Here is a 24,581-nt window from a genome sequence, read left to right on the forward strand (position 1 = left end):
ATAGTGTAGCCACGGGCCAGATCCTGGTTCCTCCTCAAAAGATATACATAACAACCTGATAGAAATCTGAGTTCTTCTACAGGAACTGAGGCCCCCAACCCAGGTGGAGGATGGTAACTTCAGGCTGATCACAAACACTGGACCACAGACTGGATGGGACCAGAGGGCTAACGATTGAGACTCCTGGAACACCACCCTGTTACTTCCCCACCAATCAATCAGAGGAAGGTTACACCCCCTGTAGCCCCCCCACCCCAATTTCGCCTATAAAAATTCTTCCCCCGCCCCGAAAACTATTGGGGAGTTTGGGCTTTCTGAGCACAAGCTGTCCATTCTCCTTGTTTGGCCTTGCAATACTCCTTTCTCTACTCCAAACTCCAACATTTCCGTTTGTTTGGCCTCACTGCGCATCAGACGAACTTGGATTTGACAACAGAAGGAAAACCAAGTGTCTTGTCCATTCATGTAGAGTTTGAAACAGATATAAGGAAAGCCCTGGTTCATGGACTCAAGGCTGCTGCAGCTATGAGCTTCTGGTAAAATACAGGACCTCATGCCACTCACTGGTGGGCACTAGCCCATCCCTGACTTGATTCAGTTATTCCACCACTTCCATTTCCCTCTCCCCTCTGGCTTCCTCATCTAGTTGTTACTTTTATCTTAGTGAACTATGTATCTTAGCCTAATTAAAACCACTTGGAAATAAAGGATATATAAAGTAGTAGTTGCAAGTAATACAGTAAGTAAGCATAATTGCCAAATTTGAAGTGATTAATTCTTACACAAGAACCAGCAATGATGAAAGCACCTGCCCCCCTTTTTAAAAAGAAACAATGTCTACTTATTCAAACTTCATTTTATTAAAAAGGACAACAGACATAACTTAAGTGGCAGCCACGATCCCATTACATTCTATTAGATACTGCATAGGAGAGCACCAGAAAAATGAAATGTAAAATTTATGTGGTAGGTTTAGTTTAAGCAAATAGAGCTGGATCTACACTGGAGAAACGGTGCTGTCTCAGAGGTAGGGCACTCATGAGATGACAGTGACGGCAGTAACAATAAGGATGAAAGCTGAGACCCACTGGCCACTTATGTGTCTAACCCTGTTCTAGTGTTTAGGCACTTCAGAGTTATTGCCTTACCAGTCCTCAAAACATCATAAGCGGTACTATTATTACTCCCATTTAGCAGATGAGGGACCAAAGTTCAGAGAGGTTAAGTTACTTGCCAGCAGCTAATAAACAGCAGAGCTAATTAGTAGCGGAGGTAGGTGTCAATTCTAGGGTCCATATTTAGTTTGACATTTTGCCATTGTCTCAGCTCCCACTCCCTCTCTTAAGAAAAATTCCAAATGTGATATACCACCGTGTGGCAAATTAGCTTAGAATTCAGGGCTGCTTGATTTCATGTTCCAATGTTCCTTCAATTACATGACAATTTCACCTTTAATTTCTGATAATCATCAGTCCAATGTCTACAAACCAGCAAACTGATCTTTAAGCCAAGTTTAGTCAAAGTTTCAAGATAAAATCCAATGAAAAGGGAAGGAATCAATGTAACAAAATATCCTTTTAATACTAATCAGAGGAACAATGATTTGGTGTTACTTAAGTCACAAAACAAGAGTCTCTCCTGGCTCTTCCCTATTATCTTAAAATCACTAAGGCCTGTCAATCCTGCTGCCTACCTAGCTCTTTTTTCTCCTCCTGTGGTTGCAAAGATTTCTGAATTATTTTGTTCTGGGTCCCCCTGTATACAGCACAGAGTCAGATTTTGCTTTATGATTCAATATGAATTTCTTTCAATTTCTTTACAGATTCTTTAAAAACGCTGAAAATGCTGACTCATCTTTTCTGAAACTGTGGAAGGCTTCTGGTTTTCGTTTAGTGGGCATCTTTATAACTTACGCACTTCATCTCCATTTCTTCCTACACTATTTTGATTGAGATATAACTGACATACAACATATTAGTTTCAGGCGTACAACGTAAGGGTCTGCTATGTGTATAGACTGTGAAATGACCATATAGCTTTTGAATGACACCACACGAGGTCAGGCTACTGTTATCTCTTATTTGGCCACGCTCTGGATTAGGCAGAAGTTTCCTAACTGATCTCTCTGTCCACGTCTTCTCCCCAGTTCTTCAAACTGCCTCTTCAAAAATGCCAATCTGATCAGGTCACTTTCCAGCTTAAAACTCTTCAACAGGGCCTCCCTGGTGGCGCAGTGGTTGAGAGTCCGCCTGCCGATGCAGGGGATACGGGTTCGTGCCCCGGTCTGGGAGGATCCCATGTGCCGCGGAGCGGCTGGGCCCGTGAGCCATGGCCACTGAGCCTGCGCATCCAGAGCCTGTGCTCCGCAACGGGAGAGGACACAACAGTGAGAGGCCCGCGTACCGCAAAAAGAAAAAAAAAAAAAAAAAACTCTTCAACAGTTCTCCATTACAGAGGAGTAAAATTCAAACTCTTCAATAGTTTGTAAGGCTCTCAAAACTCTAGCCTCTACTCACGCCTTATGGTTTTCCCTCCCCCCACCTCTGCCTGGCTAATGCCTGTTTATCTTTCATATCTCAGCTTAAGGGATCACAGGCCTCCTGGAAACCATTCCCAATTGCCCTCAACTAACTCCGAGACTAAAATAAATGTATTCCAGCTCCTGAACACTGTACTTTTCTCTGGGCAGTGAGGAGGGGAAAGGGATTTTATAAACTCTGGTTAAGTCACAGAGTCTTAGGACCATAAAGTATCACAAATACCCCAGTCCGAACCTCACCTGACCCACAATTCCCCTGTTAAATGGCCTTGCCTCCACTCTACTCTACTGCCCTTAATGAATCTCGTTTTTTGACTCTGGAAGGTGTGCAGTAAAGGGTTACCACAGGGCTAGACTGCACATGGCAAAGAGCTTCAGGGACTAGCCCTCGATGGCTCCTGGGTTCCTGTAACTCACAGAACAGCAGGCCAGGTAAGAGTTCCTCTGCCTACACTGGGCCATGGCCACGCCAGAGAGTTTTTGAGAACAATGTGATTTATGGTGAACATCTGTTTTGGTTTGCATGGGGCCTGGGTCATGCTGTTTTTGTCTGAACTCTGAAGGGCCTGCAGGGGGTTGAAGATTGACACGCAGGTGTGCTCCATGTCTACCCAACTGACCCCTGACAAGAAACTGAGGACACTAAGGCTTGGCTGAGCTTCTCTGGCTGGCAATACTTTGTACATGTTCTCGCAAATTGTTGCTGGGAGAATTAAGTCCAAGAAACTGCACTGAGAGAGGACAACAAAAAGCTTCTCCTGGTTTCTCCTGGACTCTTTTCTATGTGCCTTTTTCCTTTGTTGATTTTAATCTGTATTCTTCTGCTGTAATAAACCATAAGCATGAGTATTACCGTTTTTCTGAGTTCTGCGAGTTCTTCTAGGCAACCAGTGTACTTGGGGATCTCTGACACAGAAGATTCTCTTGGACGTGCCCTTTCCTCTCTGATCCACAACTATCTTACCAGCCCTCTAAGCTTCACTAGATGGGGATGAAAACAGAACCCACGTAAGACTGTGATGCAAGAGATCGGAGCCAGCCAAGCGTCCCCACAGGCCTCTCCTGTTTCCAGGCTCAGCCCGTCTCGGCCCAGCCTGACTACTGCTATTGCATCATCCCCTCTTACAAAATGACCTCTCTACGCTACCCTGGCCCTATGGAGAAACAACCCCCGTGTCCCACAACAGGGAAATACAAATGCCAGTAAGGCCACTCAGGTTTGATATGCAAGTGAAGCAAGCCGCCTACAGAAAACAAATCCCATGGTCCCTCCTCAGACAGAAACATGACTACAGGGAAGTACTTCTCTGGTTAGGCAGGACAGAAAACTATTTCTCCACCAATGGGAGGGAAGGCACAGGTGTGAGGGGAATGGGAAGACTGAGCCAGGAAGCACGTGGGCAGCAGCCACTCGACTCTGCGTGGTGACTGCTCTGGCGCCTGGTGCTGGCAGCTCTTCACACTCCTCCAGAGACGCCAGAAATCTGAACCTGTACGTGAAATGTCCGGAAGGTTTAAACAGACGTTGGTTCAAAAAAATTATTTTCAAAATAGTGTCTAACAAAACGTAACACTCGGACCAGCAGTTTGGGGATCCCTTCTAGAATACAAAGTTAGATGCCCATTTGATTTTTATAAGGACAAAAGAACAAACTGCACCAAAATAATAATGGAAATAAGATGATGAACATTTCTCTATTTTTTTTTTTTTTTTTTTTTTTCTTTTTTTGTGGTATGCGGGCCTCTCACTGTTGTGGCCTCTCCCGCTGCGGAGCACAGGCTCCGGACGCGCAGGCCCAGCAGCCATGGCTCACGGGCCCAGCCGCTCCGCGGCATATGGGATCCTCCCAGACCGGGGCACGAACCCGTATCCCCTGCATCGGCAGGCGGACTCTCAACCACTGCGCCACCAGGGAGGCCCTATTTTTTTAATATAAGGAAAACTGAAAACAAAGCAAACAAATACAAAGAGTGTGCCTGAGAAGAAGATTCTAAGTCTCTACCAGGAGAAAGAGAGATAGTAAGAGAAGGAAAAGAACCACAGAGCCAAGAGGAGCACTTCTGGGAGAAAATGATAGTATAAACAATTAGAGAATTATCATGGTAAGAAAAAGCACTTTCTTTAAACAGACTGAAACGCTTAAAAAAAAAAAACACCCAAAAAACAAAACCCCAACCTTTTAAGACTTGAAATTTAGAGGGTTCTTCTATACAGATATAAAACTAACCTGGTCTTTCTTTCTAGACATGAAGACCAAAACCACAACAGGTCAAGGTGTATTTCTGAAGTCATTTTTACAAGGAAAGAAAAAATACAACAATGAAGAAAGAATAAAAGCAACCATAGAGAAGAAATTCTATCAAACATTCTTGATTTTTAAGGGGATAAAATAAAAGCCTGGAGGTCTCAAAATAATATCCATGAAGGGAAGACTACTACTAGTCTTGGGCTGCTTCGGATTAGTTACAAGGCCTGCTAAAGTAAAGACAATGAGAACATTTTGGGGATGGGGAAGCATATAAAAATTTAGTAATTTGTATTAACAATACAAAAGTAATTTTAAAAAAGAAAAAATGACAGTTGCAAGATGTCAAGTTAAGTAAATGAAGAATAGTAGAATAAACTCACACACTTATGGTCAATTAATCTACGACAAAGGAGGCAAGAACATACAATGGAGAAAAAGACAGTCTCTTCAATAAGTGGTGCTGGGAAGACTGGACAGCTGCATGTAAAAAAATGAAACTAGAACATTCTCTAACACCATATACAAAAATAAATTAAAATTGACTAAAGAACTAAATGTAAGACCAGAAACCATAAGACTCCTAGAGGAAAACATAGACAGAACACTCTGAGATAAATCGTAGCAGTATTTTTTTGGATCCGTCTCCTAAAGCAAAGGAAATAAAAGCAGAAATAAAAAAATGGGGCTTCCCTGGTGGCGAAGTGGTTAAGAATCCACCTGCCAATGCAGGGGAGACGGGCTCGAGCCCTGGTCCAGGAAGATCCCACATGCCGCAGAGCAACTAAGCCTGTGCACCACAACTACTGAGCCTGTGCTCTAGAGCCCACGAGCCACAACTACTGAGCCCGTGTGCCACAAATACCGAAGCCCACGCACCTAGAGCCTGTGTGCCACAACAAGAGAAGCCACTGCAATGAGAAGCCCATCCACCGCAACGAAGAGTAGACCCTGCTTGCCGCAACTAGAGAAAAGCCCACGCGCAGCAACGAAGGCCAGATGCAGCTAAAAATAAATAAATAAAATAAAGTTATTTAAAAAAATATTTTAAAAAATTTATTTTAAAAAAAATAAACAAAAATAAACAAATGGGACCAAATTAAACTTAAAAGCTTTTGCACAGCAAAGGAAACCACTGACAATGAAAAGACAACCTAATGAATGAGAAAAAATACTTGCAAATGATATGACTGATAAGGGGTTAATATCCAGAATATATAACAGCTCATACAACTCAACATATAAAAAAACAACAACAACACCCAATTTAAAAATGAGCAGGAGACCTGAACAGTTTTGCAAATAGGACATGCAGATGGCCAACAGACACATGAAAAGATGCTCAACATCGCTAATCATCAGGGAAATGAAAATCAAAACCACAATGAGATATCAGCTCTCACTGTCAGAATGGCTATCATCAAAAAGACCACAAACAACAAATATTGATGAGTATGTAGAGAAATGGGAACATTGTACACTGTTGGTGGGAATGTAAATTGGCACAGCCACTGTGGAAAACAGTATGGAGGTTTCTCAAAAAATTAAAATACAACTACTAATGACCCAGCCATCCCACTTCTGGGTATATATCCAAGAGAAATGAAAACAGGATATCAAAAAGATATCTGCACATTTATTGCATCATTACTCACAATAACCAAGATATGGAAACAACCTGAGTATCCATCAATGAATGAAGAAGGTGTTGTATACACACACAAAGGAATAATATTCAGCCTGGAGAAAGAAGAAAATTCTGCCACTTACAACAACATGGACGAACCTTAAGGGCATTATGCTGAGTAAAATAAGTCAGACAGAGAAGGAAAAATACTGTATATCACCTATATGTGGAATCTAAAAAAATACAACAAACTAGTGAATATAACAAAAAAGAAACAGATTCAGATATAGAGAACTAGTAGTTACCAGTGGGGAGAAGGACAAGATAAGGACGGGATTAAGAGGCACAAACTATTAGGTATAAAATAAGCTACAAGGATATACTGTACAACACAAGGAACTTAGCCAATATTTTGCAATAACTACAAATGGAGTATAACCTTTAAAAATTGTGAATCACTATATTGTACACCTGTAACTTATATAATATTGTACATCAACTATATTTTAATTAAAAAAACAGAATAACAGGAACCTACACTGAAGTAAAGGAGGAAGAGCATCAACCTCCTTATTCTGAAGAAGAGAACATTACTAGAATATGTTCATTAGACTGCTATGTATACAGGAATAAAACTATTTGTTTAAGCTAATTCCTAAAAAACAAAAACTCACTGCTCACATTCCAGGTTTATGCAAAATCAAACAATAAAATGCATGATGAAAAAATAAAAAACAGATACTAAGTTTAAAAAAAGAGAGAAGATAAAATACAAAATTAAAACATAAAATTACTAATTGAATTGAATGAAAAACAAACTTATGATAATAGGCTGCTTATAAGAAGACACTACCACCCACTACCTGCATGTCACATGCCAGGCAATGAGACAGGAGCTTAACAGTTATTATCTCATTCAATCCTCAACAGTTCTATAATGTATCATTTCCACTTTACAGATGCAAATACTGTGGCTTAAAGAGGTTAAGAACTGGGATCAAATCCCAGGTCTATCTGCCTTCAAAACCTATGCTGCGGGCTTCCCTGGTGGCGCAGTGGTTGAGAGTCCGCCTGCCGACGCGGGGGACACGGGTTCGTGCCCCGGTCTGGGAGGATCCCACATACCGTGGAGCAGCTGGGCCTGTGAGCCATGGCTGCTGGGCCTGCGCGTCCAGAGCCTGTGCTCCGCAACGGGAGAGGCCACGACAGTGAGAGGCCCGTGTACCGCAAAAAAAAAAAAAAAAAAACCTATGCTGCATGATGACACGCCATTTATATAACGTATACTATATACATACCAGTATGCCCTAGGTAAGTATGCCGAGCACTTGAAAATATATGATATACATTACACCTTAAACAGCAGTGAGAGGAAGGAAACATTTTTACAAAGAAACTGAGGGTCAGACATGGAAAAATTCATTTTAATCAGAGTAGACAGAAAACCATACGGCAGAAACATTTTTCTGGGTCTCCATGTCCTATCTCCTACCCATTCTTCTCTAGGTTTCTTTACTACTACTGGCTCTAGGATTGTGTGTCCTTATTCCCTTCTATGCGCCATCTCTCTGGGCAACCTTGTCCATGTTGACGACATCAACATTCTGATGAACACAAAATCTTACTCTCGCCCATATTTTTCTTCTGAGTACCAGGCCTCTAATTCTAATTTCTTACTGGGCTTTCCCACGTTGAGCTATCCCTAAAATACCACATTCAACAAGTCTAAAATCCATCCATTATCTGTCCCAGCAGGCCTGCTTCAATTCCTACATTTACTCTACCATTAACTGCATTGCCGTCCACTCATCCTTTCACCTAGCAAATGTCCCCCGAGTGCTGCAATGTGCTCAGTGGGGCTACAGGTAAGCAAAGCATGGACTCTCACCTCCAGGAATTTATGTCCTGTGACGGAAACAGGCCTAAATGGATACTCACACAAGACAGATACACATGAGGTACTATTCGAACACAAAGCCTGGAGGAGGCTTCTTGGAAATGACTCTTGAGCCCAGGGTAAGGTATAGGGTTGGACTGAGGAAGGCAAGAAGCACAGGAGGCACATCACAGATAATCATATATTTGCAGAATGAATTAAGTTAGTTACCAAGCCCTTTTGTCCATAATTCTAACACTCTCTTCAATGCACTCCGTCTTCTCATGTCCGTTGCCCTCTTTCTCACTTAGACTCCTTTAAGCCTTAGGTGCCTTTAGAGATCCACCACTTTCATGTTTAAAGTCATGTTTTGGGCACAAAGTTTTCCACGATTGCTCAATACCTACTGCTGCAGCTACACCTTCCTCCTTTCTCTCACTGGTACCTTCACCCCCAGACATGCCCACCTGGCAGAACTCACCAGGAGGTCCTGTCTTTGAACATTTCACATGCTATCCTGTCCATGGTGTTCTTTCTCCACTCCTTTGGTAAACTTCAAGACTCAGTTCAGACCCATGGTTTGTTATTCCTGACTCACTTCTCCATTAGATTTCACATTCTTATACTATGTATCCTATTGTATGTATTAACTTTTATAGCACCTATCACAGTGTAGTAAAGCTGTTTACATGTTTATTTTTGCTACCAAACAATGAGCTTCTTCAGGGCAAGTATTTTTACTTGTTTACATACAGTCAATTGTGCGCATGTATGTACATATGTATCTATGTATTCCAGGTGGCCTAGCACAGTTCTTGGAAAGCAGAAAATACTCCATTAACAATTACTAGATGAATGGAAAGAAACTGTTAGAAATCAAATTATGGTGGAAGTTTTTAATCGCTTATATCAGATTAAATTGAGTAAATGTTAAGTAGAACACTGAAACAATAAAATAATAGCAAAAAACTAAATGACCATCTAAAGAGGGAATAATTAAAAAATATATGTGTACTCTGATCTGTTTTTCACAACAGCACAATAAAGGTCATTTTTTTTGGTTTTAACTAAGATTTAATAACTAATAAAGTACTTTTTAATAATGAGAAAAGGTTCTTAAGAGAATTTAGCTATGAAAATATATATTTAAAATAAAATAAAGCCTAAATTTAGTATTCTACAGTTATTTTTTTAAAGCCAAAATATAAGAATGTATTTTATACCATGTTTGCTGGAGTTTTGATCCAAAGATGTGTTCACAGAAATGCTGTCCACTGTAGTCCACTTCCTTAGTCTTGACTGTGGCTCTTTAATACTGTTCATATCCATATTTACATTCAAGTTTGAGTTCAAGCCTAAAAATAAGATAATAATTTTAAAAAACCACTTTATAAAATATAGCATATTTTCCTTCTGGTACCACAACTTTCATTTTCTAGAAAAACATATGTAGCTAATCTAATGTTTTCAATCCTAATGTTCCTTAATAAATATCATCCTGCAAATGTGGCACAGCCAAATGATTATAGACAAAGGCAAGGCAGGCAGGACAGACACTCTGGACTCCTGGCCGATGCCACGCAGAAACAACGTCAGAAGAGCGAGCCATGGCTAGATTATCAAAGAAAGCAACACATAGAAATCCTAAATAGCTTGTCTAACACTCATTAATATAACATTTTCAAAACTGTTAGTACCATAAAACTGTTAGTACTATAATTGCATTTAACTGTGGGAAACCACTCCATATAAATTTGATTATTTTTAAATTCCTTGGCAAAATAACAGAAAATTCTACGACAGCCAAATATTAAAGTTTATCTCTCTATTAAAATATACCTCTTTAGGTACTTCCCAAGAGAAGAATTATATATGATCACTTTCAGTTGCTAACTTTTGCTTATAAACAATTTTCAACTGCCTGACCCGCCAAAGGATATTATCATTTAAAAGTAAAAATGTCCTGCTCTAACAATTGTACCTTAGGGCAAGACTCCCATATCCCAAGGTGCAACTTACTTGAACTTTGCTGATGACACACATCGGACTTAGATATTCTCTTGGAACAAAGATGGAAATTTCTATCTTAGATTCCATAGTCAGAAAACTGACCATTAAGCCAGTGTTTCTTAAAGTGTGATCCTGGGGACCATCATCAATAGAATAATCTGAGATGCTTGTTAAAAATGAAAACTTTTCGGAATTCCCTGCTTCCACTGCAGGCGGCACGGATTCGATACCTGGTCGGGGAACTAAGATCCCAAAAGCCGTGCAGCGTGTCCTGCCAGCCCCGCCCCCAAAAGAATTGATGATAGATGTTTTCTTAAGCTTAAGTATGCGCAGGGTAAGAAATTACAAGTATAGGGACTTCCCTGGTGGCGCAATGGTTAAGAATCCACCTGCCAATGCAGGGGACACAGGTTCGATCCCTGGTCCAGGAAGATCCCACGTGCCACAACTACTGAGCCTGCGCTCTAGAGCCCACGAGCCACAATTACTGAGCCCTCGTGCCACAACTACTGAAGCACGCGCGCCTAGAGCCCGTGCTCCATAACAAGAGAAGCCACCGCAACGAGTAACCTGTGCACCACAACTAGAGAGAGCCTGTGTACCACAACTAGAGAGAGCCTGCACACCACAACTAGAAAGAGCCCGGGAGCAGCAATGAAGACCCAACGCAGCCAAAAATAAATAAATAAAATAAATAAATTTATTAAAAAAATAGTTTAAAAAATAATAATAAAAAAAATAAAAGTATATAAATGGGCACACACGAAAAGTCAGTCAGGATGAGTTCTTAAAAAGTCAGTCAGGTTCTATTACTGTCTTGCTTCAATCTTCCCAGTGCTGAAACTCACACTAAGATCCTGCATGCCATGTGGCACGACCAAAAAAAAAGAAAAACACTTTTCAGTGGGAGCCAGAATCTTTGTTTAACACACATCGAGGTGGTTCTTAATCTAAGTTTCAAAACAAATGGTTTTTAGATACTTGGGTCTGATGAGTCCCTGTGATACCAGGTCAAGCTTAAAACTTTAATAATATAAATTCTCTAATATTACCCCTATTTGGAGAGAGTAAGTAAATTTGCTGCTCTCTGGACTCATTAATTAGACCCAATACTTGGCAAGTTTTTTCTGTGAAGGTTTAGATAGTAAATATCTTAGGCTCTATGGGTCACATGGTCTCAGTGTCTCTATCCAACTCTGTTGTTACAGCACAAAAGCAGCCATAGGAAATACATTAACAAAAGAGCATGGCTGTGTTCCAATAAAATTTTATTTATAAAATCAGGCAGCTGGCCAAATTTGACCAATGGGCTATAGTTTGCCAATGCCTGATTCAGACAACCATACTGGTGCTTGCCTGGGTTAAGCAGACTTCCTTTTTTTTTTTTTTTAAATAAATGTATGTATGTATGTATGTATTTATGGATGTGTTGGGTCTTCATTGCTGTGCACGGGCTTTATCCAGTTGTGGCGAGCGGGGGCTACTCTTCATTGTGGTGCGCAGGCTTCTCATTGCGGTGGCTTCTCTTGTTGTGGAGCACGGGCTCTAGGTGCACAGGCTTCAGTAGTTGTGGCACATGGGCTCAGTAGTTGTGGCTCGCGGGCTCTAGAGTGCAGGCTCAATAGTTGTGGCGCAGAGGCTTAGTTGCTCCGTGGCATGTGGGATCTTCCTGGACCAGGGCTCAAACCCATGTCCCCTGCATTGGCAGGTGGATTCTTAACCACTGTGCCACCAGGGAAGCCGCTAAGCAGACTTTCTTAATCAAGAAGAAGTCTCTTGCTGTAAGAGTAGCGAGCCTAGGAAATCCCTTATTTAGAAACTTATCTCCTCATTGGCCCAATTTATATGTCTAGTATGTAATCAGTGAGAGTCGCTTCCTTTCACTAGTGAGACCAAAACCTCTGAGTGTACACTTGGGTATTCTTTTACCACTATACTGTTGTCTCTGGGTTGACCCGGCTTCCCTGGAATTCACCTGCAGTGGTAACTGACAAGGGAATGTAAAGAGATTGCTAACAACTCCTAAAACTCAAACTTCCACCTATGTCCTAGCTGAGAGTCCATGGCAATATCAGGGAGAGCAGTATCAGGGAGAGCCAAATCATGTTTCAGGTTCAGCCAAAGTGAAACGGCACCAGGGGCAACAGCAGGTCCAACTCCTGCCCACAGCCCAGAACGTGCTAGTTAACTGACTGCCTTCCACAAAACTGGGCCTGTTAACCAACAAAGCTGGTTTACAAGAGAGAAAGAAAAAGTAAAATAAATAGGGTGTGAACAATCAAAAGTCAAAATATATTCAAAGGCACAAGAAGAAAAGGGACCTAAGGAAGGAGAAGACATATAAGCCTGAAATTCCCAGAGGGAATAAAAAGCCTGGAGACATCATAAAAAAAAGGGGGGGGGGAGCTACGGCAAAAGGAATAAAGGCAATCCCTTCTCTCACCCCTATTTTCTACATTTATGCCAGTAATCATTTATAAATATTTAAACAGTAATTAAAATTTCAGATGTGACTGTTCCCAGTTCTTTCCTCAAAGCAGCATGGCTCAAAATTTCTCTGGCATGCTCTAATAATTTCAGTCCTCCCCTCCAATTCATATCCTACAATTAAGATATCTGAGTGTTAAAAAGAAATAAGATCTTTACACTAACTCATTTCAAAAGAGCGTGGGATTTTTTAAATAGTGTCATTTTCTTGAACGGAGAGAGGCCTTCCTGAAACATGAAGAGGCTAGCGCTAGAAGAGGCGTGGCCACTCTGAGAGGGAACAGCTAAAGATCAGCGTGGCACTCACAAGAGAACATCTGGACAGGTAAGAGAGCAGGATGTTAACTTGTGATCATGAAGCACCAGCTGAATGCTTTGGCCAAGGAGAAACCCACCTATGGGGAAGTTGCTGAAAGCGTTTATTGGTGATGGCCCTTTTTGCAGCTCAGGTGTAGTGTGGGGCATGACATTTTCAAGGAAAGATTTCATGGCTGGCTGATGGAGTGACTGCTGCTGAGACGGCGGAGTCTGTTGCTTCACCAGCAGGTTTGGATCAAGTTGACGAGACGGCTGCATCATCTGCTGCTGCACACTAAGAGGTCGACCCTTAAAACGACAAGATGACTGTGAAAAATCGTGGAGAAAAGTCTTTACAGACACCTTCATTCCCCTTCATTTTTGAATTCACTTCCTTCTCAGCAGGAAGGTGAAGAATCACTATATACCAGTTAATAAGACTTCTGGGCAGACGGAAGACTTAATGAACAACCTTTTCCATTATAGTTTAATAAAGGCGTTTCGACTGTCTTCTTACAATGGAGTTGATATAAGCTGAGTACAAGCAAAGCAAGGGGAAGGATCAGATCTACCTGCTGGTCTTGCTGCTGCCGGTTCCCAGAAGGCACGCTTCTCTGACTCTGCGCCCTTTGCTGCTGCGCTAACAATCGCTGGAGGGAAGATTGCAAAAAGATCAGTATCACGTCATCACAGACTAGCGTGCCCTAGAGTGACGGTGGCAGAGGGACCTGCAGAGGCATGGTTTCATCTAGTCAATGCCCACATGCCCTGCCTCATCTAATCTCTCTTGTGTGGACTCTCTGGCCTCCAGCCATTCTATTGAATTCAGTCTTTTGCTCAATCTAAACTTCCACTTCATCAGGGAAACTTTTCCTGATCATCATACCCCGACCACCAGCCCAGACTTGGCTGGCCTTGCTCACAGAGCACCCTGCCCTTCGAGCTCACCATCTGTCTTCACACATGGACTGTAAGCTCCCTGAAGGCCATGACTATGCCCGTTTTGTTTACTGCAACACTTCCTGTGCACATTCTAGTGTTTGGCACACAGCAGACACTCAATAAATGTATACTGATAAGGCTATTATTCTACTTACCTGTAACTGGGAGATCTGAGAAAGCTGGTTTAGTTGGGATAGCTGGTTCAGCATGGCTACCTGCTGAGGGCCAAAGAGCGGATTCAGGCCACCGTTGTTTGGTGCATACTTCAGCAATGAAACTGGAACCTTAGGATCACAATGGTAGGTTAATAATAAAAGTAAATAAAAGTAACTCAAGCTAACAAAACGTACTGTGTATTTTAAATTATCAGTAGAGCAATTAAAATTTGTGGACTATTACTGCGGGGCGGATTGTGTTCTGTCTTTCTTGACTTCACTAATTTCTTGTTCACATATATTTTCATGTGTTAAGTATAAAGTGACAGAGATGAATCTGAAACCAGTCAATTTACTTTGCTATTGTCCTCCTCCCCTCAAGGTATTTTATGAAAGAGAATGATAAATTTTAGATTTAAATTATCTTTGACTCATTTTCTTCACCCTACCACATCCCTCTGTAATAATAACTAATTCAGAATTAGTTTCATCTCAAAGTTGCCAATAAATACTATGACGATCAACTAGTCATCTCATTCAAATATAAATTTATTCAAGGTTCTTTTCCAGGTAAAGAGTAGAGAATATAGTGGAAATTTATTCACCTGAGGGGAGAGTAATGGAGGAGGCACTTGAGCACGGAGATTAGGCTGAGATGAACTGAGAGGTTGTGCTGGAGGCTGCTGCATGCCCCGGGGTTGTGCTGCTGTGTTTCCAACACCAAACATACTGGGATTGCCATTCTACAAAAACAAACAACCACCACCAAATAACACTGGGATTCTTTAGGGACAAACACCTCATTACCACACTGAAATATTGATTTAAACACAGCAACTACATGTAAGAGAGATCTTATTACTTATACAAATCAACAGAGAGCCTAAAATACACATGTGGACTTACCTGTCTAACAGAATTCAAGTTTTGCATACCCAGCCCTGCTATGGAGCCAAGGGCCTGGTTAGGTAGTGCACTATTTGAAGGGGGAAGCTTCATGCTTTGACTGGACATAAACTGCATGTTTTGGGATTCATCTGCTACAATGCCATCCTGATTGGACAGACAGAAAGATGTGCAACACCAGCCAAGCAAACAAGTGGAAGGGAGAAATCATTGCAGGAACAGAAGAGAAGTCATATGACATTCCAGCATCAACAGGAAACAGGCAGAAAACAGAAGAGATCGGATTAGTGTTAATTCTAGAGTACATAAAAAGAACCAAACATACTTTATGGGATTAAGAGGAAAATATAAATGCAACCCCTATGATAAATCGAGACATAAAAGGACAATGAACTACAAGTCCAGTAATATTTGGCACTGGGTTATAACACTTTATATTGTATTAAATGTTCTAAACTGTTAATGAGAAAATTATGCTATTAAGTGTACTGCTTTCTTAGCCACAGGGTAAAACAAACAAAAAACAAACGAACAACTTACCTTATCAAAATAAGGACTGCGCTCCATGGAAGACTCTTTGGAAATCTGAGGCCGAGAACCAGGGCCTTTCCCGACCGTTCGATTGTAATCACCAATATTTAGGCTATGTTTATCTATCTCCATTCGTTTGTCTTGTAACATTCCTAATAAATGCAGGAGACTACGTTATCAAGTAGGAAGATAATTAACCTAGATGGTTTCAGATAAATGTACAGTAGAAAGAAAAATACTCACTTCCAAACCAAAATGACTTCTGCCTTGACCAGGACATGTGAAGAATGCACTAGCATTTAATAAACCTTGCATTCCTCACAAGTTGGGTTTAGCGAATACTGTTATTTTATTGAACCAAATTAACTTGAAAATAGACTAGGAGATAGACGGTTAAGACATCTTTGGTCATCTATAATCTGCTTAATTTTAAAATAACAACACAGTTTCCAATAACAAACAACAGAAATAGCACCAAGACAAACCATCATCCAGCAGATGCTTACAAAGCGCCAGGCACCGTTCTGAACGTGCATTCTCAGCGAATGCTAATAACTCTACTATCTCACCCCCACTTAGCAGACAGGGGAAGGTCTTCCTCTTCTCAGGGCTCGCTCTGCTCTCCTCATTCTGACTAGGCTGCAATAAATATGACCTCCTCTCATGGAAAGCCCCTGTCTGGCAAAAAATCTTCACTCAAAATAGCCAGCTCCCAGGCTACAATCCTACTTAAACAAATCTCTAACTTCACATCCTTATCATATTATACCCGTTCTGGGTTCTCTTTCTCCTCTTTCCATAGCTGAGCCCACTTCTTTGTGTTTCTTCAATGCTGGGATGTACTCAGTATGTTTAAGGTCTCACTCTTTCAACTCTCTCTCTCAAACTGGCCTCCCTCAGGCTTATTCACTACCAAGGTGACCCTCAAATACAAATGCCTACTCTGAATTCACTCCTGTGCTCAGTTGCACATCTTTAACTGCCTGCTAAGTATAGCCACTTGAATGCCCCTTTGTCACTTTTAACAGGTGAAACCAAGCACATGATATCGCCTCTAGATCTTCATGGGACTCAAAAGTGGCATCTTCATTCTCCTAGTCACACAGCCTTGAAACCTTGGTTTTTACCTTGCGAAAATACCTTTTCCTCCCATTTCCCTGTTCCTCAGGCTCCACATTTTCTCAGTCCTCAGATCTCACCCATAATTTCTTTGCAACTGCTGTCCTTCTTTGAGATGCCTGCTGCTGCAGCCACCACAACACTCACCCCTACTACCCTCATCCTAGGCAAGTGGAAAAGAAAAATTTTAACAAAAGGAAAGTATACTTAAAATAGGTACAGTTTTCAAATGCTGCTGGTCCAGATATGTGAATAACCCACCTTTCAGCACTTGTAATTAAGAGCTCTCCCACAAATGGCAATGAACTTTTTTTTTTTGGCAACGAACTTTTGCAACAAGCTCTCCTCTGTTCTCTTTCCCCCATTAATGGTGTCACCATTCACTGACGCACCCAAGCTAGCCATCTCGAACTCTTTTCCTCACTCTCCACATCTAATCTTGTAACCAAACCCAACCAACTCTTCTTCCAAGTCTCTCTCCAAGCTGTTCTTTCCTAACAATCCACATTATTTTTGCCTACCTAAATAAAATCTTTTCAAAAAGTGGCATGATACATCCTCTCTCCAAACCATTCCTCCAACCATTCCGCGTCACTTTATTCATTCATTTATTCATTTTTGGCTGCGTTGGGTCTTTGTTGCTGCACGCAGGCTTTTCTCTAGTTGCGGCGGGCGGGGGCTACTCTTCTTTGCAGTGCGTGGGCTTCTCATTGCGGTGGCTTCCCTTGTTGCGGAGCACGGGCTCTAGGCACAGGGGCTTCAGTAGTTGTGGCACACAGGCTCAGAAGCTGTGGCTCGTGGGCTCTACAGTGCAGGCTCAGTAGTTGTGGCGCACAAGCTTAGCCACTCCACTGCACGTGGGATCTTCCCGGACCAGGGCTTGAACTCGTGTCCCGTGAACTGGCAGGCAGATTCTTAACCACTGGGCCACCAGGGAAGTCCCCGCATCACTTTAAAAACCATCTGAGTGCCAAATGTGGCAGCCGCCCCTCGACCAATCCTTTAAGAAGGCTCCTGGCTAAAGTTACCAATGACTCGTTCTAACCACCAGGATCAAATCCATTCCATGACAATCACTTTCCTCTTCTCAAATCTCTATTCTCATCTGACTACTGGAAAATTATTCTACTCTAACTTGTTCCATTTCTCCTCAGACCTTTCCTTAAATGTCATTATTCCCCCTGGAGTTTGTCTTTGGTCCATTACTCTATAAGCCTCTAGCCAACCTTCTTTTTTTGTTAAACTTTTTAACCTTTTTTTTTTTTCTGGCCGTGCTGGAGCAGCTTGTAGGATCTTAGTTCCCCGACCCGGGATCGAACCCAGGCCCTTGGCTGGGAGAGCGTGGAGTCCTAACCACTGGACGACTAGGGAATTCCCTAGTCAACCTATTTTTGAGGCTGTACTACCATCAGTGTCTAGTTACACTTATTATCTCCAGCCCTATCTCTTCTAAGCTCCACATCCAGATTTTCTACTGCTTACTGGACATCACCACATGGTTTTCATAGCAACTTTAAACTCAGTAACCTTGTCTATCAAACCTGTTTCTCCTACTATATTTCCTATCTCAAATAATGGCCAGTTATTGATTTGTTGTCTCTCAGCTCCAAATTCACACTTTTTGACTGCTCTGTGAAAATATCTGGGCTCTACATTTTTTTCCTTCGCCAGTTGGCACTGAGGCTTTGTCAATAGAGGGCGCTGGAGAGACACTGCAGGCGGAAGTTTTGCCTACGTGCCCTTGGCGGCTTTGGCAGTGCTTCCAGCTTCTCCTGTGCCCTACACTTGCAGTACAGGGTGGTCAGCCTCACTCAGAGGCCAGCTTCTCCCAGCATTCCCACATACCTCCAAGCAGCTTTGTAGCAGAGTGTCTAAGGTGAGACATCTCTCCATGAACAGCTTTTCCCAGCACCCTAGAAGGGTAGATTTCCAGCAAGTTCCAACAGCACAGCAGCACAGCAACTTCTCTGCCATTCAGTGAGCCATGGAGGAGGCAGAGCCTTGTCATCACAGGAATAGATGCATATTCTGGATACGGACTTTCCCCCCCTGCCATCCATGGTCTCACAAAAGGCCTTATCCATCACTCCTCACAGCACTGTGTCTGATCAAGGAACTCATTTCATAGTAAAGGAAGTAGAGTAATGGGCTTAACTAACTGGTCTTACCACATATATCATCACCCAAAAGTAGCTAGCCAAACTGATAGGTACAAGTGGTTCCTGAAGACCCAGTTACAAAGCAAGCTGAAAGACAACATCCTAAAAGGATGGGCTTCTGTCCTACAGGATGCAGTTAAGAACCGATGTCACTGAACCAGCTAGCAAGGGGGCGGTGGGCTCACCTGATGGCTGGAGTGACTGACTCTGATTACCAAGGGGGACCTGGTTTCCTGCTACAAAATGAAGGCAGCGAAGACTCTGGAATCGGGCAGGTGGGCAGGGGGTTGGTGTGTGCGTCTGGGGGTGCTTCTTAGTAATTCCATGCCCAGTAGTAAAGGTTAATGAAAAAACTGTAACAACCAAAAAAGGCAAGATGACTGAGGGCTCAGACCCTGCAGGAATGAAGGTTTGGGTCACTCCACCAGCAAAAGAACCCAGAGCAGCTGAGGTGCTGGCTGACAGTGGGGAAGTATGGAATGGGTAGTAAAAGAAGGAAGCCAAAGATACCAACGAGAGCTTGTGGCCAACTACAGAAATAAGGATGGCAGTAGTTTTGCATGTTATCTATTGCTTATCTGCATAGGCCATCTTCTTTTCTCTTCCCTTTTTTCACTTTTTAAGCTGTTGAACAGCTGTTTAAGCTGTTGATTTTACAATTTAGTCTTTAGGTTACTTCTTATATCTGCTATTCATATATTCTTGAGGAGTCTCGTTATTACCTCTTCCTAGCCAATCCCTCATTAGTCTAGTAGTGATTCTTTACATTTGTATTAAACTTTCCCTGTTCAAACTACTATGTAGTTTCTCTCTTCTGCCTGGACTCAGACTAATACAACAACAACAGTACCACATACTAAACTGTCCAGGCAAGAAAGCTGGGGAACATCTTTTACCACACCCTCACCCTCATCCTCCATAGCAAATCGATTCAAGCCAGTTAGCAACTTTTATTCATTCTAATTCCTATGTCTACACTGAATTAAGATTCTTCCCACCAACTGTCTTAGTTCAGAGCTTTGAAAATTCTCACTGGCTACAGCAACAAATCTCTAACTGGTTTTGCTATGTTTAGTATCTTTTAGTCTTCCTCTGCTGCCAATGTTTTCTGTCCCAAGATATTTTCAATCTACAGCCATGACTATTTTTGTAAAACATAAAAACCAAATCATTTCATTCTCCTGGCTTAAAATTCTTTAATCCCATACGTTCAGAATAAAGCTCAGACACCCAAGCTCCTCATGATTTAGCACCTAGCTAGCTTTCCAGCAACCTCACCTAGGTAAAGCTTTTACCATCACCACACTCCCACCACCACAACCAATTTATATTTCTTCTTCCATTACGTGGAACTACTTGCCATTTCTCCAGTATGGTTTAAGATATCTCTATCACGTATCTGGGTCTTTGTACACACTGCTCCCTAAATTAAGAAGACTATATCACTCAACCTGGATAACTTATTCTTGACAGGACTAAATTTGAGGTAACCAAAGACTAACAGTACCACTACCTTAGATCTGCACAGTGATTTACACTTTAAAAGGCACACTAACTCATAAAATCCCCACATTCTAATGTATTGCTAGAGAGAATAGGAACACTGAAACAGAAACCCAGGTCTCCCTCTCCTGGTCAAGGTCAGCGCTCTTTCAGTAGGGTCATGTCAGATAAGTTTCTCCATCAATGATGAATATAAAACTCAAACTGATTTAATTTTTTCTTACCTCCAGAAAGGTCCATCTTATTGCTCTGTACATTTTCTTCTGGTGAGTCTCTCTGAAGAAGGAAAAAATAGCATGTTAGTAGACCTTAATTTATCAATGAAAATAAATTAAAAGTGAAGAATTTTACTTTATTTCCTTATTTGTGAAATTTAAGTGGATCATAAAACTTCATTTTTCACTGCCTAATATGATAAAAAAATATTTTTAAAAATAAGACATGTGAAAAAAAAAAGATACGTGATCAATGTTTTTAGCTAAACTGTAAAAATAAAGAAGACCTCATGGAAAATTTTATTCTAACCTCAGCATACTCATAAGGACTCAAAAGAATTATTTGTTAAGAAAACAAAAAAAATGAAATTAGGGTAAGTTTATGGATCACCATTAAAAGGGAAGGAGGCTGCCAAGAAAACATACTTACCGAAAAACTGATATTTGAAAACTGTTTAACAAATGGATTTATCCATGCTTCTTCTTGTTTGTTTCCACCTTTCATCATTCCCTTTGTAAAATAAAAGAGTAGAAAGATGCCATGGCCATCTCTATTTATCTGGGTATAGTGATGGATTAATAAAACTTCAAGACAATTCCCAACTCTCATTTTTAGCCAATAAATTTCTCCTCCAACCAACTCTTCTCACAGAGTTGTTCATAATTAAAAATCAACTTATTTGATTTTCAACTTCCTTTGCTCCAGTCCTCTGGTATAGCTGTAATGCATAGAGAAATCTCTAAAGGCAAGCAGTCAGAAGGAAAAGACAGAAGCAAAGGGCCTTGATGACCCACAAAAAGTAAAAAGGTTCTCTGGATAATGGAGAACTGTTCATCAGACAGTTTCCAATTTATAAATGAACTGTGTCCTAAAAGATTAATTATAATTTGGATGTGTAGAATTCTCACACAAAACCAAAGTAAGAAGAGTCACCAGGTTTCAGGTTAGTCCAAAGAACCCAATTAAACCCATAATTTAATTATGCTATGTGCACTGTACTGAAAAAACACTGTATGTTTCCATATGAAAGAGTATTTTAAAATTCCAATTTATGCTGCCAAGAACACAATATCCCCAGCAGCAACTAAAGCTGGGATTCCTCCTACTTGGTGTTGGCTTTCTGTGGCTGCTTAGGGTATGGGAGGTACGGGAACTACTTGGAGACATGACTTGAGAGAATAAATGGTCCATGATTAGCAGTCTGGTAGACAGGGAGGCTGGAAGCCATAGAGACCAAGGCCTCCCATTAACGTGAGGATCACAGAACCATTCTCAGTTTGTTGCCTTCATTTCCCTTGCCCATTGCTACTACCTATTCCTTCTGACTGTGGAACAGAACACAGCTTCGTAATATCCCCCTAACTGCAGGTCTCTGAAGCAAGCAGCTAACCCTTCCCAAGGTTTCTGAAGTGGGCTTTGATTCCTTTTCCTTTTCACCCCCACCCCATGCCTAACTGGTTGCCAAGAGCTGTCTCTTTTATTCCGAATGTGTCTCACAACAATCCCTTCTACTAAACATTTATTCTTGCTTCCCAATTCAGGCTGTCCTTTCTAACCAGAATGAATGCAGAAGCTTCCTAACTAAGGTCACTAACTCTGGTCTCTCCTCTGTTCCCATTTATCTTTCATACTATCACTGGTTAGCTTTCTTTAAAGAAATTAATTTGAAAAACCACACTGATGTTGCCCTCTATTCAATTTGGTTGGCCCCATACTTTATGGAAAATAAAGCTGACTTCTCTGGCATGTTACTGAAACCACTTTGGTATCTGCCCCTAATCTAACTACCGATTAGACTGTCACCTCTTCTCCAAAATTCTGTAGTTTAGTAACATCAGGCTAACCCTTTCCCCAACACACCCCACCCCGAGGCATCTTCCAAATTCAAGCTAACACTCCTTAGAGCAACTCTTAATGCCCCATACTAGACCCTGAGCTCCCTGGAAGGTATGCTCTTATCCTAGTGTTTCTGAACCCCCAGCACCAAGCACAGTACCTGGCACACAGCAGAGGCTAAATAAATATTTGCGGTTGCTGTCTAAAAGATTTTTACTAGTAGAAACAAAGGAGAAAGAGTAAAAAGGCTACACACCCTTTCCCTTCTCCTTTTTTTGCCACTCAGACCCTGTAAGGAAAGACAAAGTCACAAAACAGCATGGTCCAGTGGGAAGAACACAGGGTTTGGAATTGGAAGACCTAAACTTAAGTCCTTGCTCTGTCACTTACTAGTTATGCAACTTTGGGCAAGTCAACACGTTTTCCAGTCTCAAACTCCTCATTAGTATTCGATCTCAGAAGGTTATGAGGATCAAATGATTTATGTAAAACATGGAAAAGCACTTCATAAGCTATATGGTGAGGCACTAGGCAAATTCAGCCAAATGAAAAAATTTTTAAGTGAAAATGGCAGGTCCTAGACTTAGAATCCCAGGATCAAAAGGGAGGGACCCTGGCAGTGAGCTACTAGGTATTTGACTTCTAAGGTCCCTCAAAAAGAAATTGTTCTCAAATAGGGTGGAGAGGATATATTAGAATCACCTGGGGGACTAGGCACATATTTTCAAAATGGTCCCCAGGAAAATCTGACACCAGTGTTCTCAAACCTGGCTCTGCATCAGAAACATTCAGAGAGCTTGTTCAGGACAAGAAACTTGGTCCAATTTCCAAAACAACAGTAGCCCAGGGTATAGGAAATTATACTTTTTAAACAAATGCCGTACAATTCTGATGAACAGCCAGGTTTGGGATAAGATTTGTCCACATTTAAAAGCAAAACAAAACTCTACTCATTCCTAGGGATTTTTGTCACAGGACCTTTCAGGGTGGAGAAGGGACAAAGATGGGGCATGAGTAAGGAGGATGGTAACTCTGGGTAATGGGGAGGTCAGGGGCCCCAGGTGAGGAGGTGGAATGGGAGACGAACTGGCAGTGGGATGGAAAGGGTCGACATGGAGATTTGCCCTTCTCTTCATCCTCAGCACTGCAGGCACCACCCTGGGGCGAGGGGCTGTCCCAGGCAGCACTGGTGGAGGGGGAGGAGGAGAGAAATCCCAAGCTGTAGCAGTGGGGAGAAAGGAAGTTCCTGTAGTCTTATGTTTTTCTAGGTGGCTGCCCATACGAGAGGTTCTACCTAGGGTGGGGACTGCACGGACTATACTGATTGCCATAAACGGGTAGGCAGAACGTTAATTTTCTGTGGGTAAACTACCTTTGGAATTTAAAGTTTCAAGGGCTTTGCCCTTGAAATGTTTACCTTCGATGACATTTTCTTTGTATATGGTGGCCAATTTAAAGATGAATTAAGCTCTTGAGATGAATTACTATTCCACATTCCAATCTCTACATCCTCTTCCTCTTCCCAGCCAGTGGGGCGATTTCCAGGCAATGGCATATCATCACCACACCAGCCATCTTGCATAGATTTTGGCCCTGATTGTGGATTTGTGATAAAGAGAAACATGCTTTAATCAAACAATTCTTTCTGGAGGCTGAGCATTCATTAAGCAGGCAGAGCAGGGGGAGAACCTAAAAAACCCTCTTTTATCTCCCTTACCAGATTTGCATGGCAAAAACGTATGTTATATGCTGAGCTAAAAGCTACACTAAACAAGAATTTATTTTTATTAAAATTTTCAATAAAACACCTGCCATGCTTTTACAAATCAGAGGGTTCCTAAACATGGGACATTGGTGGCATTCTTGTTCGTACTTGCTTAGCGAGCTGCATGGTGGGGCACAGAGCCAAGAGGATGAACAGAATTTTAAAAAATTAATTTTAATACATATTTTTAAGGAGAATGGCCCAGAAGTATAGCAAGCCAAAAGCAGAAAGTATTTCATCTCTATACTCGGCCTTTGGAATTCCTATGGGAATAGTGACAATGTTCATCTGAATACTGAGGGTCCTTCCTGAACTCTGTTCATTTTCTGTGTAATATTCAGGGAATTATCTGGAACCTGAGCCAGAC

General features: G+C 41.6%; 1 protein-coding gene across 4 annotated transcripts in view; it reads right to left on the bottom strand.

Annotated features, from left to right (window-relative positions):
• TNRC6A (trinucleotide repeat containing adaptor 6A) overlaps positions 1-24,581 on the bottom strand; it is a 98,090-nt gene that overhangs the window by 12,401 nt on the left and 61,108 nt on the right. For 2 of the 4 annotated variants that reach the window (XM_081255410.1, XM_081255413.1), the window contains 12 exons: positions 23,867-24,042; positions 22,706-22,738; positions 21,043-21,123; positions 20,622-20,673; positions 19,080-19,247; positions 15,626-15,768; positions 15,086-15,232; positions 14,785-14,922; positions 14,180-14,308; positions 13,655-13,732; positions 13,181-13,391; positions 9,512-9,643 (listed from right to left, as the gene is read on the bottom strand). In XM_081255410.1, coding sequence (XP_081111536.1) covers positions 9,512-9,643; positions 13,181-13,391; positions 13,655-13,732; positions 14,180-14,308; positions 14,785-14,922; positions 15,086-15,232; positions 15,626-15,768; positions 19,080-19,247; positions 20,622-20,673; positions 21,043-21,123; positions 22,706-22,738; positions 23,867-24,042 — 1,488 coding nt within the window. The remainder of the gene's footprint in view (positions 1-9,511; positions 9,644-13,180; positions 13,392-13,654; positions 13,733-14,179; positions 14,309-14,784; positions 14,923-15,085; positions 15,233-15,625; positions 15,769-19,079; positions 19,248-20,621; positions 20,674-21,042; positions 21,124-22,705; positions 22,739-23,866; positions 24,043-24,581) is intronic. The other 2 variants (XM_081255411.1, XM_081255412.1) reach the window with 2 other exon arrangements.

This window comes from Mesoplodon bidens (assembly GCF_964165515.1).
Source record: "Mesoplodon bidens genome assembly, chromosome: 15".
Taxonomy (NCBI): Eukaryota; Metazoa; Chordata; class Mammalia; order Artiodactyla; family Ziphiidae; genus Mesoplodon; species Mesoplodon bidens.